At 35.5% G+C, this 18,814-nt stretch overlaps 1 protein-coding gene across 1 annotated transcript in view; it reads left to right on the forward strand.

The window, feature by feature from the left end:
- Positions 1–2,080: 2,080 nt before the first annotated feature.
- LOC132270969 (uncharacterized) overlaps positions 2,081–18,814 on the forward strand; it is a 31,143-nt gene continuing 14,409 nt past the window's right edge. The window contains exons 1-6 of the mRNA XM_059772182.1: positions 2,081–2,506; positions 10,037–10,116; positions 12,035–12,085; positions 14,117–14,659; positions 14,770–15,027; positions 18,260–18,325. Of these exons, the coding sequence (XP_059628165.1) occupies positions 2,303–2,506; positions 10,037–10,116; positions 12,035–12,085; positions 14,117–14,659; positions 14,770–15,027; positions 18,260–18,325 (1,202 nt within the window). The 5' untranslated portion in view covers positions 2,081–2,302. The remainder of the gene's footprint in view (positions 2,507–10,036; positions 10,117–12,034; positions 12,086–14,116; positions 14,660–14,769; positions 15,028–18,259; positions 18,326–18,814) is intronic.

An 18,814-nucleotide genomic window follows, 5' to 3' on the forward strand; every position in this document is an offset into this window, starting at 1 on the left:
CCTTCCTAAATATCCAAAATTCCCTTAAATTTTTTTTTTCCCCCTCATTTACTCTTTTAAATTTCTTTAATTTCCTTTTTAAAAAAGCCAAATTTTCCTTATTCATTATTGCCCTAATTTGTTTATTTCAAAGTCCTATCATTTTTCTTTCCCTTTTTATTCATATTTGCGTTTTTCCTTTCATTTCTTAAAATTCTCTATTTTTTTTTTTGTTCACTATAAATTTAATTCCTAACTCCGTCCCTTAACATAAGTAATAACAAAATTATATTTTTTCATCCATTACCCCTAGTTTTTGCCTCATAGCCAACATCAATATTCCTGAAACCTCAACTATCGTTTTCTAAACCCCCACCCTTTTCTGCAAACGGAAGGCAAGGCTTTCATGAGTTCCTTGAAAATGGACACATGAAGCCAAGACTCATTATTACAGAAATGCCAATTTTTCATTTTCAAAATCATATACGCGACATCGAATAAAACTAAAATACAGTACATTTTAAATCTTATCCTATCTAAACTTATTTTTATTATTCCAATAGTAATTATTTTTTAATCAATACGAAATAATAACGTTTTGAGAATCAGAAATTGATATCAAATATCGAGTGAAATATGAAAATTTGGGCTTCCAACCCTCAAAAAATTAATTTTAAAATTGTAAAAAATAAATAAATATAGGGCGCTTTACTTTAATTGTTGTAATTAACCCCTTATAAACTGGAGAAAGTATTATTATATTTTAATGGTACGGACAATAGATAAATTAACCAAATAAATGATGATAAACCCAAAATGATATTGGTAAAACAGTATGCATTTCATCGTTATTATCATCCTGACTTACTTTAATATTGAGTTTACCACATAAATTAATAACAATGTTATTTATTATCATCATATAAATTTACTTAATTTTTCAGTTAGACATTTATTAATGACCTAATTTCTTTTGGTCACTCCAATCATCTCTACTTGTGACACGAGGAGCGTTAATTTTCATAGTCAACAATAACTCAGAACTGGAAGAAAACTAAGACAAACTGCAACAAAATCAAGGTTATGATTGGCTAGTTTTAAATGCATTAATTATCTAGCTTCTATTTTTATAGAATTCTACAAATATTACTTTTTTAGATAAAATACGTTTTTAAATTATGTAGCCTTTCTTCTTCTCTTCTCTTTTAATCGATCCACGAGAGATGTGTGCGCGTGTGTATATATAATAATCCATATATATACAAGATAGATTATGAGACTTTTAAAAAATACAAAATTAGTTATATATATATATATACACAAATATATTTCTTTTTACAACTATCCTTGGTGAATGAGTTATTATTATTATTTTTTTCCTTTTTTTTATAAAAAAAATCCATTTATACAAGGATAATTTAAAAATAAAAACAAAAAAGAAACATATATATAGGAAAAAACATAAAAAGGAAATAATTCATTCCCTCAAGGATAGTTGTAGGAAGAAATATATAATCGATCTTGTATTATTCTTTTCTTGCTCTTTTTTTAACCATTCTTTTGGGAAATTTTTTTTGGTTTTTTTTCGAAATCCATTCACATAACATTAGTTATTTTAGTATATATATATATATATATGCACATATCTCATATGGATCGAGTAAAAAAGGAGAGAAGAATAAAAGTTAAATAATTTAAAAAGACATTTTTGTCCAAAAAATTAATGTCAATAAAATATTATAAAAATAAAAATTCAAATAATTAATGCATTTAAAACTAAATAATTATAACAAATGTCCCCTTCACAGTGGTTTGCCGACTGCCATTAACACTACCCTAGGACATTTTAATTCATAAACCTTACAAAACCAAACAATCCACCCCAAATGAAAGAAAATGACAGTTTTGTCCTTCAAGATATCAGGGTGGCTAATCGTGCTTAATCACTGGTTAAACTGTTTATTGCCAAAGCCACTCCGTCCTTGCCCAAACAGCTCAGCCCTAAGTAGTAAAATTTATTTGACCAGATTACCCCTCCACCAATTAAAGTGACGAATTCATAGCGCATGACAGCTATAAACCTCATAAAACTACGCCTATACAAACAGCTAATACGCACACAAGCGAAATTTAAGAATTCTACATCTCAACAAAATACTCTATTATTCCTCTCTTTCTCTTTCTAAATACACTCTTCTTCTCTCTCTACTCTCTCTCTCTCAGTTTATTCGATTGTTCAAATGTGGCAAGAGTTCTTGAAGAGTTTCAGATAAATCAGGTTATATGTATAGATAGATGCACTGACATATATATACAAATATCGATGTCGTCGAGCTTTAGCCCCTCTCGGAGCCCCGTGAGTTCGAGGGTTCACTTGAGTGGTGCCTCGAGGTTGAGATCTTCGTCCCTGAAGAAGCCTCCGGAGCCTCTCCGCCGTGCTGTCGCCGATTGTCTCTCGTCGTCCTCGTCTTCATCTCTCCATGGAAACCCTTCTCATGCTGCTTCCGAAGCCTCACGGACTCTTCGGGTCAGCAATCTCACCATTATCGTACTCGATTCTTTTCGTCTTCAGATCTCGTTGCTATTGCTTGTTACATGTGTGATGATTTTGGAATTTAGGGTTTACTGTAGTTTGGCGGTTTGCATTAATTGTACATATCTCTTTATATCAATATACAAAGAAGAATCATACATGCACATAACACGCCTACTGTTTCTGAGGTGGGTTGGGTTTGGGAGTTATAGTGTGAGATTAGGATCTTTCTTTGAAAATTGTCTGGCAAATTTGTTGTTGGTTTGCACGTTCTTCTGGATTTTAGTTGGTTACTCTATGATTTAGTGGCTTTGTTTAGTTTGAGTGTAAATGTTGTTGTTTTGCTAATTTGGGCACTTTGGTTGATAGTGTGTGACCCATTTTCATGTTTGTTGCTTTTAGTCAGTTGGTTACTCTTCCATATGAGTTATGATTTTGTTATGGTAAGTTAGTATTATTATCCGTGCTATGAAATTGTTGCCAATATTGGCAATTCTTGAACAATTGAACTTGAATTTACAGCTTCATTTCACTTTTATATTTTGGTTTGGTTAAGTGTTGTAAACAGTGTTTTCATTTTGTTTTTGATATATGTTTAGAAAAGCAAACTCATTCAGAAACCAGATTGATTCGGTGAACCAAATAATGAATCAACCAAAGTTGAACGGCAGAGTCAATTGTGAAATAAATATAATAATTTACAAATTCAGTAATAACGGGAAAGATGGAAAAACAATTTGTTAAATTTTCTATGCAATATTTTTCTTTTCAAAGACATTTAGAATAACATAACATCAAAACAATAGGTAAAATCGATTTAACCATTCCAGTTAACATATAAAGGATGAATAAACAAGTTGTTATAGTCTAATCTACCTAAATTTAAAATAAATATTTTTGAACTATCTATGAAGCCAAGGTATCATCAATTCAAAACAACAAGTTCTATTAGAATGGTGAAATACTTGGAAGTGAAAGGGAAGAGCTGATGCAAATGTTTCTAATAGAAGCAGAACTTGTTCCTTACCGAAGATTGAAAGTCATGACGTCTTACAAGTCAATGAGAAGTGCTTTTTCCATTGCAAAGGCCATGTCACTACCAAAGCCTTTATCTATATCTATGGAAACTGCATCAAATTAGCAAGCCTATAAATAAGTTTTTGAAACTTGCAAAAGGCTAAGAAATATATATGGCTAAGAGATTGATACTTAAAAAACCCTCACGTTTAACTTAACCACCTCTTTCACAATAACAAATGTAAAAAAAAAAAAAAAAAATTACAAGATTGTCATATAAAATCACACAAATCAACTTCAGAACAACAAGAATCAAAGCATAACGAATTAAAATGTCACGATACTCCAACTTGAAAAGAGGATCCACAATCCATAATATTATATGACACGTTCCTCTAAATTGAAAAAAAGAAGGAAGAAGAAGACAAAAACAACAATCCAACAGTCGGTATCACAAGAACATTTTAATCTTCAATTCTGTCTAGGTAGGCCTTAAGTTGACCAATCATTCCCATTACTTTATTGTTTTCATTGCCATCTCTTCTATCATAATCATTGAAAACATAAGCCTCAATTGACATTGCAAAAAATCCTTCAACACCTTATCTTCGTAATCATCTTTAAAATCCATAACAAAAAGAGATGGTGATTCGATGTTTGGTCCATGTTCTTATGCCTCTCCAACTTCATTGGCGTTGATTTCCCATGGAAGACCATATGGCGCTCCAAGGCTCCACTTAAAGTGGCATTCGTTGTATGGACTGCCGTATGGGGCAAGATTTTGACGCTTGACAACTTGAGGAAGAGAGGCAATACTATTGTTAATTGGCATTGCCTTTGCAAACGAGATGGTGAGTCTGTGGATCATATCCTCCTGCATTGTCCCGTTGTGTACGACTGTTGGAACCTTATCTTTGGCTTATTTGGTATGTTTTGGGTAATGCCTCGATGTTCTAAGGGTTTGATTAACAGGTGAAGGGGATGCCGCGTGAGAAGCAGCGCACGCGACTATTGGAGGACAGCTCCACATTGCGTCTGGTGGTGCATTTGGAAGGAGAGGAATAACAAAATGCTCAAAGGAAATGAGTCGTCCATGGCGACGTTGAAACTTCATATTATTCGCTCTATTTTTAGTTAAGTGAAGAGGAGCTCTTGTTCCTCTTCCGATGACTTAGTTGATCTTTTGGACTCTTTGGGTCCTCAGGTCCCGGTTTTGCTTTTGTATAAGGGATGCGTGCCCGTTTTGAGTGCTTTTTTTAATCGATTATTACTTATAAAAAAAAAAAAAAAAAAAAAAAAAATTCCATAACAAAATAAGTAACTAGCATTCAAAACTGATATTCCATAATAAAGTAAGTTCTTGACCACCATCCGCGGATTTGATTCCCATCGAAAGAGGTTGACAACAAGTTCTTTCCAACTTGACTATTGTCTCTTTGTTACAACGTTATGTTTATGAATAATTAGAGAGTTAAGGCAAGCGAGATTTTGCACCACGCCTTTTTGCCACTCTTTTGAGTTTTACGATGGTAATTCTCCCACCTTTAATCACCTAATAAAGCAGAACTAAGATCCATTCACATAAATAAAAATAGGTAAATATTAATTATGGAATATCTGTAATGTCAACGTCAAATAATTGACACGATCCCATGGAAAGACATTATGATCACTTGTGGAAAACAATATCTCCTTAAATTGCTTATTGAAAAGTTTTTTTTGCAGCTTTTTGGTAAAAGACCTGCTAATGTGAGGGATCCTACCTAGCCATTAAGATCTTTATGTTTGGTTTTGTGGATCGAATTCGGTGTGCAAGTAGTGTTTTGTCAGAAGTGAATAGTTTCAAGTTATTTGGAACTAGTTCAACTTTTGTCAAAACCAGTTGGACATGATTGTAACCCCAATTGAACCAGTTTAAGTTTTTCTTGAACCAGCTAGACGGGGAAGTCAGAACATTGCTCTTTTAGAGTTGAAGACTGATATGGTAACTCCTTGTAGGCAAGTTGGGGAATACTTGTTCAACAAGGAATTGGTTTTGAAGACTCTAAGCTGGGTTGAGAGGTGTAGAGAGAGAGACAAGATGTAAGGGGTTTAAGGGTGAGTGTTGTGAGGAGAGAGGAGAGTATATCCTGAGTGTAGAGATGTAGTCTCAAAAGAGATGATGAGTGAGTGGGTGGGGTTTTGACCTATGATTGTATATATTTTTCCTTGATTCATTATAGTGATACCTTTATCTCCATGGACGTAGCCCTAGAATTGGGTGAACCATTTAAATATTGTGTTGTGCGTGGATGTGTAGGATTGTTATCTCCATATATGCTTGTGTGATTGACGTGATGATGATGCTTTCGCTGTATGTAATGAAGGAGGGATTTAACTCTCAACAACAGTCGATCATTGAGTGGGTTGGAGGAAATTAATATCCCCAACACTTTGTCCTTTATTTCTTTGTTGAACATTTGAACAAAATGATTATTGATTCATTTTCTTATAAGCAGAAAAATTGGGATGGTTATTGATTATTGGGATTCATAAGTTATAATCTCATCTGAACGAACTGTATAGGTGGCAAAAAGATATAGGAACACTGAACTTAAGATAAGGCCTTGTGTCACCGCTAGGACACCCTACCCACTATCCAAACACCTGAAAAGTACCGAATGGAAAGTATGTGTTGGTTGTGATGTGAGTCCAATGGACCAGTTGGAAAGCACACACACCTGTGATGTAAGATTCTTGTAAATAACACAATAAAAACAATAACTTGTGGGATCAAAGGAAGCTGATCATGAAGGATAAATATTTTTTATTTCTTTGCTTGAAAGAATTTTGTCCATGGAAAAAGATTGAATGGAGTTGGGTGGTAAAGTTGTGGAACTTAATGCTTTGTTTGGTAGGAAGGAAGGAAGAGGGGTGGAGGGAAGACGGGAAGGAACAAATTTCCTTCGTTCGGAATAAAAGAGGTAAGGAGAGAAACGATAATAGGATGGATTAGTCATCCTTCCTCCTTCACAAATTTTCATCCCTCCAAATATGGATGGAAGAGAGGAGGGAAGACATGTGGAGCTATTATAAAAGTTTTAAATTACAATACCATCCTTCATAAATATTAGATAAACCCTATAAACAAAGTAAGTGATGGGTATTATCGTAAAAACAATTTAAAACTCTCTCTTCTCCTCTCCTACCGAACAAACTAAAGTTGTAGCTTCGTCTCCTCTCTTCCACCCAACCAAACAAAAGAAGGGAAGAACACAATCTATTCCCTAGGATGTCTCATCCACCCCTTTTTCTCTCCCTTCAATCCAATTGTCTTCCTTCCTACCAAACGAAACAAAAGAGAGTTCTCTTTGAAGAAACAATAAAAGCTATATCCGAAGGGGATCTGCAAACTTTGTAAGAACATGAAAGATTGAGTGTTTCTTATCACATCCTCCCCTTCCTTAGAAGTATTTACGGGTTTTCAACGGAAAGCACTGGTCGGGCAGATTGATGATGCCACCTAAGCTGCATAGAAGCATAGGAAAGCTCCATGGGTATTTCCATCCAGATGCAGGTAGTCCACCAATTACGTTTATTCTAATCCTAAATCTGACAAAGATTTTCTTTCTAAAGATATCAAATTTAGATGCTTTGCCTGCGTGCCTCCATATCTTATGAGTCATGACATAAATTACACTGTGACGTATCCTTTTTTTTTTTTTTTGATAAGTAAAATGTATTAAAAGGCGTTCAAAAGGGGAACGCGTCCCAAGCTATACAAAAATAAAGCGGAACCTATGATCTCAAAGAGCCCAAAAGGTCCACAATATCCTCAATAGAGGAAAAATCTCTCCCCCAACCCCAACAAAAAAGAGTACAAATAATAGAAAATTTCAACACCCAATGGAGGACTCCTTCCCATAAAAAAATCTTCTATTCCGCTCTTTCCAAATGCTCCACCAAACACAAAAAGGGGTTACCCTCCAGAAGACTCTCGCCTGAGCCCCAACCCATTGGCCCCTCCAAATATCCAGCAGTTCCTGAGAAGTCCGAGGCATGACCCAATGAATACCAAACAGACCAAAAATGAGACTTCCACAATCATGAGCCACAGGACAATGCAGCAGCAGGTGATCTACTGACTCCCCATTCAACTTACAAAGACAGCACCGATTAACAATAACATGTCTTCGCTTCCTCAAGTTGTTCAAAGTCAAAATCTTACTCCAAGCTGCAGTCCACACAAAAAAGGCCACCCTAAGAGGCGCCTTGGACAACCACACCGTCTTCCACGGGAAGGTAACGCCATGAAAACCAGAGAGGCACACAAAAAAAGACCGGACCTGGAACATCCCCTTTGACGTATCCTTGATGCATTAATCCAATAGGCTTTCTGATAAATAACTGTTTGAAATAACTTTTTGAGCCTGAATGGCTTCATAGTATATTGGGTCCTGTAGAACTCATCCAATTTCTTATATTTGAATTATTAGTGTTTCGGAGGCCTATTCCATTCGAAATTTTACATCTGGAAGAATTGAATATCCCCATTCTTTCCAACAAGGTGTTGGTTCATCATGCTAATTCCCCCACCTTCAACAGAAATTGAACGGTTTAGAAGTTAAAAAATTTCTTTTTCATTTGGGGTGCATCAAGGTTTTCCTCTGTGGATCATCTGTTTCTTGTTGGATGAACACATTTTGAATAGCAATCCTACAACAATTGACAACGAACTGTGGAAACACATTATTACAATTTTGAACCCATAGAAGAAAATGAATTAAGGTGTGCAAATTCAAATCTTTAATGTAGACACATAAATGACGCAAGATTACGAAGCAAGTTAGTGACTTACTAATGACAGTAACTTTTTTTTCTTTTTTTTTTTTTTTTTTTTTTTGTTTAACATGCATAGCGCACGCCTATATGCAGAGAAGCCACTAAAGATCTGGAAAGTTCCCTTAATAGTGAAGCTCCCAATCAAGTTAATTCTACCCAAATCGAAACCTCATAGCAAATTTTTTCAACAAAATGAGAAACACAGAGAGGCCCAATACGAATATTAAACATGAAGGAACTTTCAACTGTTCCTGTGCTACTTTAATATTAGTTGGGTGCCCAAACTCCAAATAAAAACAAACAAGTCTTTTTCATTTTTTCCCCAGTAAAGATAAAGTAAAAATTCAATGTTCATTGAGATTGAAGGATTCAAACCCTTAAAATTTCAAGAATAAATTTAGAGTAAGTCATCAAATGAGTGAATAAGATTCCAAGACACCAAGACTGATACAAAGAAATGTAGGCGTAAGAGTAGTATAGCACAGGAGAGGAGCGACTGTTAGAGAAGCTAACCTGTAGTGCTGCTTGTCATGAGCAGTTTAGGGCCTGTTTGGTTCAGTTTTCTGGGGACAATTTTCTTATTTTCAGTTCTCTGAAAACAAGAAACTGTTTTCAGAAAGCTGAACTAAACAGGTCCTTAGTATTTTGGTGATTGGTTGTTGCTGAGTGAAAGACATAAAGAAAGAGTAGTATGAGAAATAGAAAGAAGAAAGAGTAAGGCTCCGTTTGTTTAGACGTAAAATATATTTTTATTTTTATTTTGTAGGTGTTTGGCAAAGGTCTATGTCGAGATTGAAGTCAAGTCCATAGGGCGGGGCATGTAAATAACTTGCCGAAAATTAATGGATAAGTTATTCTTGTTAAATTTTAATATATTTTTTTCTTCGTAAATACTTTACGACAACCAAACACCAAAAATAAAAAAATATTTTTTGAAAAATATTTTACGTCCAAACAAACGGAGCCTAAGAATCTGGGAAAGATTGGCAAACAGAGAACAGAAAGAAAGATAAAGTGCAAGTGAAATTAACCACTTCAGATCGTCCATGTAATACTGCCGTTCACTGTCAAAGTGTCAAGCAAATATAGAACACAACATGAAGGGAAGAGGCTTTGCTGTAGGAGATTTTGGGACTGGTAGCGGGACTCATGATTGTTGCCCTAGATTTTGTACTATAATACACACACATATATACTTGGTAAAACAGTCTCTTGTTTTTACGGGTTACTTGTTTAGCCGCTGGTGCAAACGATTTAAGAAAAGAATGGTTATTTTTGAGAGAGGAACAATGCAGTTGGTCAGCCCGGCCTGTATTTGAAATTGGTTCTCGATTCTAGAGGCTGAACAGCTTTGTCCACTCCTATTTTTAATTTGAGTTGGTGACTCAGCAGCATGCTTTTGACAATTGTGTTTATGCTTTCAATCTGAATACGTCTTGATTCGATGGTGTCTTATGCTTGATACTTCGAACTTTCATAGTCAGCATAAAAAAGACGCATTTATTGGTAATGAAGCTTGCTTGCCACGTATCCCTATTAAAGTCAAATGTCATGGCACTGTTGAGGTGGCTTCCTCATATTTATTTGATTGTAAGATATGCTTGTAGAATTTTGCATGCTCCAAACTACTATTGGTATGTTCAATTTGTGTATTAAATGTTATATAACTTTATATCTGAATTGCAGGACTATCTGGCAGGATATACAACAACTGACATGGCTTACAGTGTGATTTTAGAACACACACTTGCAGAGAGGGAGCGGAGGTATGTGAAGCTTATATTTGCTAATGATGTGTCCTCAATGGTTACTGTTTGAAGACCTTAATTTACTGGATACACTGCTGTAGCTACATCTCTCATTTCATTGATAAGCGTGCTTTGCTGTTGCCTTAATTATTCTTTTGTATATTGAAATCTTTATTATGAGTTATTAATTCTTTTCCCGTAGTTGTGTTATTTGTGTAGCTTATCTACTTATCTGGTATAAGGCTTAGTATGCCTGAGTTAAACTTGGATTTATGATACATGTGAGATGCTACGAGCCTACTCAGTTTAAATAAGAATAATATCATCCACAGAGACTACATGTAATACAACTTCAGTAAGAGTGTCCATAGAGAATCAAAATTACCAGATCCAAATTTCAGTGATCATACTAAATTATACCACAATTTAATATTATGTCCCCCAGCCCCTAGTGTCATTTACCAAAATTTTAAGGTTTTGATAGAAAAGATTTCTCTCATTGATTCATTGGTAAATTGAAGTAATTGTCATGAATAGAAACTTGAGTTGTTTATTTTCTTAGGATCGATATTTTTTCTTTGTTGGGAATGATAAGAAACATATCAACCATGACAGTTATACATAAAATATTCTCGTATCCTATCTTATAGAGGTCAATATTTTACAGCCGTGTCGACATAATGATTAATTCTCTCTGAATGTGAATAAATCTACCGGCTATAATGTACTAACGATTTATATCTCATGTACATGAGTTTCTATCATTGCACATAAATCATACAAAATGTAACCCATGTGTCCAATCCTTCTGATGAATTAATTAATACAAGATTAACACACATAGAATGTTATAATTGACAGCAATTCTAAATATTATTTATTAAAATGTCAAATAAAAAATGGCTTTAAGCTTGCAATTTCAACACACCCAATATAGAAGTGTACTTTTTACTTTTTCCCCCTGAAATGTGTTTGTATATATGCAATTATAGATGAATAAAATATATATTCAAATCGAGTTGGTTTCTGTTGAATTTCCATGATTAGAGCTATTTAGCTGTAGATATAAATAATAAAATGATGCATGTATATATATGAATTTAAAACAATATAAATATATATATGAATTGTCTGTCATGTTATTTATGTTATTACTAACATCTTTGTGACAAACAAGTCGAGAGTTATATTGTTTGGACATAAACTTTGGACTAAATTAATATAATATATTTTCATTCTATATCAAGTTATCAACCGATTGTTTGAATAAAGTCTAAATATTTGGAAATTGGAATCCTTGTTACGCTTTTCCTCACAATTATTATAATAAAAAAGTTGTCTTTTGATGTTCAAGGCTTGCTAGACATGTGTCCCTTAGTGTCTAAGAAGTATCAGATATGTGAGCAGGGTATTTGATAATTATTGGATGTGTTCCAAATAAAAAAATTGTGTTCAAACTATGGATATGTTTAAGGAGGTATTAGATCTGTGTTCCTGAGTATCCGAGGAGTATCGGTGTTCAATACAAATATGATACCGATACATCCGTTTTGTAGAAGTATCTATGCCTTATAGATTTAACCCTTTCGAGCCCACCCATTTTTAACCCGACTCAGTCCCACATAAAGCCACTTAATTGCCTGACTTACATCTACTATATTTAACTTTGTACCAAGTCTGTTAAGTATGATGCTATGAAGAGAGAAGGTTAAAAGCTACTCCAAAGATTATTAAATTAGTGAATTAATTCTTATTTTTGTCTTAGCAATAAATATATGTTATTTTCTTTTTGTGGATGTGAACTTTTTGTTGTTACTTACTAATTAATTTTCTATTTATCTTTTTATGTATACCAATATTTGTTGTGATACATGTATATATATATATATATATTTTGCAACTGATGCATATTTCTTTATATTTTGTTTTGCACCAGTCCAGCAGTAGTTGCAAGGTGTGTGGCACTTTTGAAACGGTACCTTCTGCGGTAGGTCTTCCTTGTTGGTTTGTCTTTTATCCTCGATGTATTTGAAATTGCAAAAACAGCTGAGTTCTTGCCCCAAATTTGATGAATCAGCCAACTATTATGTTTTAGGGTGCTCATTTTTATTAGTTTGCAGCTTGCGCTATCAATCATTTCTCGTTTGTCTAAAAGGACTTAACATTATTTCTAGAAGTCCAATTTCTTTCAATTGGTTTCAGTTGTTGATGCCCTAGTGTAAAGAGCCATTAGATGATAGAGATTATTCTTCTGTTATAGTTTGTGCTAGTTGGTTGGTGTTGAGCAGTACTGCACTGATCTTAGGTATATGATAACTTGATCAACTCTATTTTTTGCAAGAATTAATATAATTGAACATTTAATATTGTCAGGTTTTGCGTACTTGACATTTTTCCTCTTATTTGTTTGAATGACAGCTGTACATCCCGGGGAAATAAAATAGAATGACAATAATGCACTGACTATGAGTAAAAGCAGCTGGGTTTCTTGCATTATAATAGACTTCCGCATAGGGGTTTGATGATATTTATACACATAAGGTAGGTATATTAGGTTATAGATTCCATTTGAGACGGGGTTAGGGTGATAATGTCCTCTCTAGTTGTCGTCATGGGTGGCTTTTGGGGCATTTTTCTGTTGATTTCTTGAAAGACTGGAATATTTTCACTGTCTTCAAGTGACAGTGTCAATCATTGACTCGGGGGGCACAAGAAGACTGCTAGATTTCAGCATATTGGATCAATACGAGGCTTAGACAATGAATTGTTACTTGTAAGGCTCAAAATTTTGAAAAGTATGAAAAAATAAGAAAAAACTAAAAGGATCCATAGAATAAGTAGATTACATTATCAATATATATATATATATATATATATATATATATAATTGTCTAAAGAACGCATCAAGAAATTGCTCCTACAGCGCATGATGATTTGGAGAGGATATGGAGTTAGGAGAACAGTTACGGATGTGTGACAGACTGGCAGTTTTTTTCTCAGGCATTTGGGCAATTAGGGGGAAGAGCAGAATAAGTTGTTTGGAGGGCGAAGTCTGCCATTTAGGATCTCAAGAAGAAGAAGAATTATAGGGACATCTTATTATTTTGTAGAGTTTTGGGGGGAAACTAGAGTATAGTGTTTTATAATTTCTTGGTAAATGTTTCATTTATAAATTATTTCATCCTCTCTTTTGGATGGTGCATTTTAACTTGCATTTATACTACATGGACTCCTAAAAGGTAAGTGAAGTACCTTGTCGGTTTCACAATACTTTGGTATACAATATTCAGACATGCATATCAAATATGTTTTTCACCACTTTGTTACGGCATGCACCTGCAAAGCATATTGAATAATTTAATCTGATTATATTATTGCATCAAAACAAGTGTATTTTGGGATTTGACACATATGATACTTGGATATATACTTGCATCCCACCCAAGTACTCGTGTCCATGTAACATAGTTGGACACCGAATCAAGTAGACTTGGAGATATTGGCTTGCCATTTATCTAGAAAGTACCAGCACTTCACCTGGGGGTGCCGTGGCGGTTTCGGAAACTCGGACACATGTCTGACACGGCTAGAAGTGTCCTGAAATTTAAATATTTTATTTTTTTATTGGACATGACTAGGACACGTGATTGAGAACGAGTTATGATTTCATGGTCATGAGATTGACGCATTTTGAAGACTTTCAAGCACGGCAGGGTGGTTTTGTAATTATTTTTCTTTAGAAGAATGGGATTCAATGCAATTTAAAATATATAGTGGGTTGAAGAGAAAATTAATATAAATTTTAGGAAAAAAAAAAAAAAACATTTAATTCTTAGCTCCAAATTGGTGATTTCATTCATGGTTGTATGGATAAAATGAATAAAAATTATTATTATTATTTTATGTATAAAAATATGTTGTATTGTTGCTCTATCTGTTTCATATATTACACACGCACACAAACTTCACCAATCGAGTGTTCCTCTTATGAGTCCACACGCGCTTTTAATTGTTGCAGATATAAGCCCAGTGTGGAGACATTACAACAGATCGATCGTTTTTGTATGAACACAATTTCTGATTGTAATATTAGCCCAAACCGAAGATTGTCACCATGGTCACAATCTCCAAGTCCACAATCTGGAGCATCAACAACATCTACAACATCTACAAATAAAACATCTACAAATAAATCTCCTTTGCCTGTATCAAGTTTTGAATCTGGGGCACTTGTGAAGTCATTAAATTATGTTCGTTCTCTAGTTGCTCAGCATATGCCAAGACGGTTATTCCAACCAGCAGCGTTTGCCGCAGCTCCCCCTGCATCAAGGCAATCACTTCCGACGTTGTCATGTTTGTTGAGCAGATCCTTCAATTCCCAGTTGAGCCCTGCAAATGGTAAAGAATCTTCAGATAAGAAGGAGGCATCTGCTTTACCTGTTTCAAACTCACCAATTGCTGAAAAAGTTGATGGAATGGACGATCTTGATTTCATAGCACTTGATGTTCTGAAATGGCGCTGGTGTGGGGACCAATCATCATCATTGGCTTCGACTGAAGGGTATTGATTTTTTTATGTTCCTTAAACGTGTTTGGTAATTATTACAGTTTGAAATTTGATTTGGCTATTTACCCTCGTTTATTGTATTGCTTAAAAATTCAAACATGCAGTGATTGCGGTTTGAATCCCCAAAATGTGAGCACACATAATTTTCTCGAAGTGGGTGCAGCAGCTCTTCTTGTAGGGGACGTGGAAGCTAAAATAAAGGGCCAACCTTGGAGAAAATTTGGGACTGCTGATATGCCTTATCTTGATCAACTGTTGCAGCCTTCATTGCTTACAACTGTCACCAATTCTGCCTCTGCTCGTGCCCACTTGAGAGCAATTACAGCATCTAAGCGCACTAAGCCAGGCCCTCAGCATATTTGGCAAGTTCTTAGTTCTTACTCAATTAATTGCTTGAATATCATTTTGTTATTTCTTTCCAGTTACTACCGCTATTGTTCTCCTCGATTGAATATTCATTCACTTCTCATATGAAATATGTCCAAACAAACAAGAGAAATTCTACTTCTTCAATGAATATCTGTAACCCATAATTTTTGGGTTAAAAGTTGCAGTTTCTGTCTTGATTTAAAAGGGATTGGGCTGGGTAAAACAGTAAGTTGTATGGTCTCTCTAATATCGCTAGGGTCCATGTAGAGCCGCCCACACACAGATCTTCGCCGGTTGACTTAGCTTGAGCCTGCTGCCTTCGTGCACCTCCCAATGAACTACATTGCATGCTAATCAACAGAGTGATCTCTTTCCTTTAGGTCTGATCCTTTGTTTTCACACTCGCTCTCTTTCTCACGCTATTGCTCTGTACCATGTTGAGGCATTTCACTTTTTGGGATCGTTTGGCACCTCGATGTCAACTCATCACATCCTGGGATTGAATCTTTTAAAGCCGTGCTCTCCTCCCCGTTCTTGAGAAGGTCAAATGTGGGCAAAAAAAAAGGAGAAATAAGAAAATGTAGAAAATAAACCATAAAAGTCGCATTATAGTGGAAGTTTCAGCTGTAAGATCAATGGGGTCTTACCATTAAAGGTGTGCAAACTTTCTTTACTAGTTACAAAATGGTCAGATTTTGGAGACCGTCTTTTGTCATTCTCTCAAAACTGTTTTTGGTTTTCAAAGTACTTGAAATCTGTTTTAAGAGAACTGAATCAAGTAGGAGCTTAATGCGTGTTCGTTCATATAAGCAGATTTTAACTTTTTACTTGGATGACTAACTTGCATATTTGGATTCAATGCATTCCAAACAAGAATGAACTACTTGTTAGAACACAATGAATAATATTTGACAATACCGGTCACCAAACACCTAGTTCTATTTAAATCCCAAATTACCATTATGCTATCTCCTTTTTTTGATAAGTAAATTTTCAGTAAAAACGCTTAAAAGGGGAGCATTCCCAAAGAACAACTACAACAAAGAATACAAATCTGTATTCTCAAACTATCCACAAAATCTACAAAATTCTCTATCAATTCACAAACCCCCTTGTACCCCAGAAAAAGAAAACTCAGAATATATGCTTTATCACCCATATGGGAGCATCCACACCATCGAAGGACCTCCTATTTCTTTCACACCACAAGCCCCACCAAATACAAAAAGGAGCTGTTTTCCATGCATCTCAAACTCGTCTTCCCAGTATACATTCCTTTAAGACTTGACTCTCAAGCATGCCCATTAGAGAACCCGTCAAAACCCATTGTACCCCAAAGACAGAAAAAAGCATAGTCCAAACATTCTTAGCCACTGGGCATTGCAAAAGAAGGTGCCTCATTGACTCCTCAATCCTCTTGCACATGCAACACTAGTTGATCACAATTTACCGCCTCTTCCTCAAATTCTTGTGTTAAAACATAAAACCCTCCCCAAAGCTGCTGTATGTCCTAAAAAGGCCACCTTGAGAGAGTTTTGTTCTGTGGACCGCTTTCCACAAGAAAGTTGCCGATCGATAACCCTGCAACACCTTATAAAAAGTTCTGACCACAAAATCTCCATGCCCGGAGCTGACCCAGCTCCATTCAACATCACCCTCCCTATCCACATTCTGGTTATATAGTAACGAAAGAAGCTATAATATCCTCCATTTCCCAGTATCTGCCTCCCTAACTGCACATCCAGTGTCAACGGTTGACCACCATGTTTGCTTGCTTAGTGCAATCATGAATAGTCTCAGAAATAAGCATGCAAGGGGCCTAAATCCACACCAAACATCCACCCAAAATCAGATGTGTCTCCGACGTCTCACCTTGGACCGAACACGTTCAGAAAATTCATTCCAACCCTTACAATTATTTTTCCAAAAGCCCCCTCCTCCTGCTGGGGGTATTCACTTCCTTGGAGCACCACCCGCCTCTTTCCTCTCCAACTTTTCTCTGTACAAGTCTCGTTCACAATCTGTTACTCTTCACCCCATATCTCCAAAGACATTTCTACATCAAAGGCTTGGTCAAACAAGTAAAATTTCTTTACAGCCAATCCTTCAATTTGGAATTGAAGAGGTCTACAAAGCTCCTCCAAACTCGCCAAATGGAATTTGAATTCATCTCCTATTCCTCCCCACAGGAAGTTTCTTTGCAGTCTCTCAATCTTCTTTACTATATGGGAGGGAATGTGGAAGAGATAGACAGAAAGTATGTTGGAAGGTATGAGAGGGTACTCTTGATTAGGGTGAGGTGTCCTTCCTTAAAAAAGATATTGCTTTTTCCACCCAGGCCCCTGCTAGCTAATTTTTTTAACCTCTCCACCACTGGTTTGCAGTAGATAACACCCTGTCCGAACGGTAAAGCCAAATACGACATGTGGAAGGCTTCAATACCACAACCACAAATGCTGGCTAGAGTGTGGATATGTTGTCTACCTCTCCAACCGGAGCAATCTCACTCTTTCTAATATCCCGGACTTCCTTGAAGCTGTGTAACAAACTTTGAAGCATGCCTGGATCATGTTGGAATGATGCCATATTTCTAGAATAGAAGCTAATGGAATATCTAAATATAATATTCTTTTCTGCAGTGAAAAATATAAACGAGGCATTTTTAATTTTATTCTATGAAGAAAACATTTGCATTGTGGCTGATTGTGTTCCAGAAGGACATGCTGAATTTGAGCTGCTTACGGTTTGGACTAGAAAACTGTAAACTTAGATCCTACCCTGACTTGAAGCTTGGATGCAACTGGTTTGTGTGATCACTAGGTCTGGTATTTAGGTGCTACTCTACCGTCGTCTAATTGTTGTACATGGTCTATCGAACTCTAAACCTCTGATATATTTTCTTCTTTCCCATTTTTTCCTTCTTTTTTTTTTTTTTTTTTTTTTTGGGCTTTTAAGCATGAACTTCTACTTAATCTCTGTCTCTCTGGGTGGAGAGCTGATTGGTAGAGGGCTGATTAACTTATGGAAGTACAGATCATTATACTAATTCTTAAACAGGGCATGAAACCTTACTTCCATTGAAATTTCTGCACTGGGAAGCGGATAATGGCTGCTGCACCGAAGCAATGTTTTGGATGTTTTAGATTGGTGAAATGTTTGCTTAAAAGAATTGATCTGCGAATTTTGTTAATTACTGTGCTGATAATCACTGGTTTCTTATTTCAGGAAAGATTCTCCTGTGAGCACCTTCCGGCCACGCCCTCGACCACTTTTCCAGTATCGTCATTACAGGTACGACGCAATGAGAATTTCTCCAATTGCTATCTTCTTGATGTGAATAATATATAGTTTTCCCAAATGTTGGTATATTATTCATAGTTAAATAATGGAGTACCAAGAACCTTTTCATCATTAATTACATAACTATGTGGTTCTATTTGATGGTAATGTTCTGATGCTGTTTTGGCATTACTATTCCCTAGATTACAAAAATTTATTCTTCCAATTGGTTGGATTTCTTGGAGCGGCTATATTCTATTATTCTCCCCTTGTGGTATCTCTAATTTTATGTCAGGATTGTGAAATTGTTTTTAGACCTCATCATTATATTCCCAATGACTGCTTCAAAATGGTTATTTGGTTATTGACTTATTGCTGTGATTTTCCAACTCTGTTATCCTATATCCACACTCAGGTATCATGGGTTTTTGTTTGTTATACTTCTCTAAATAATTTTAGTTGTGGTTTTCTGTTTGCTTATGGCCCTAACTGCCTCGGCAT

Source organism: Cornus florida, unplaced genomic scaffold (genome assembly GCF_030987335.1).
Source record: "Cornus florida cultivar Cherokee Brave unplaced genomic scaffold, ASM3098733v1 CherokeeBrave_3.0.0_Hap2_Chr08, whole genome shotgun sequence".
In the NCBI taxonomy this organism is placed as follows: Eukaryota; Viridiplantae; Streptophyta; class Magnoliopsida; order Cornales; family Cornaceae; genus Cornus; species Cornus florida.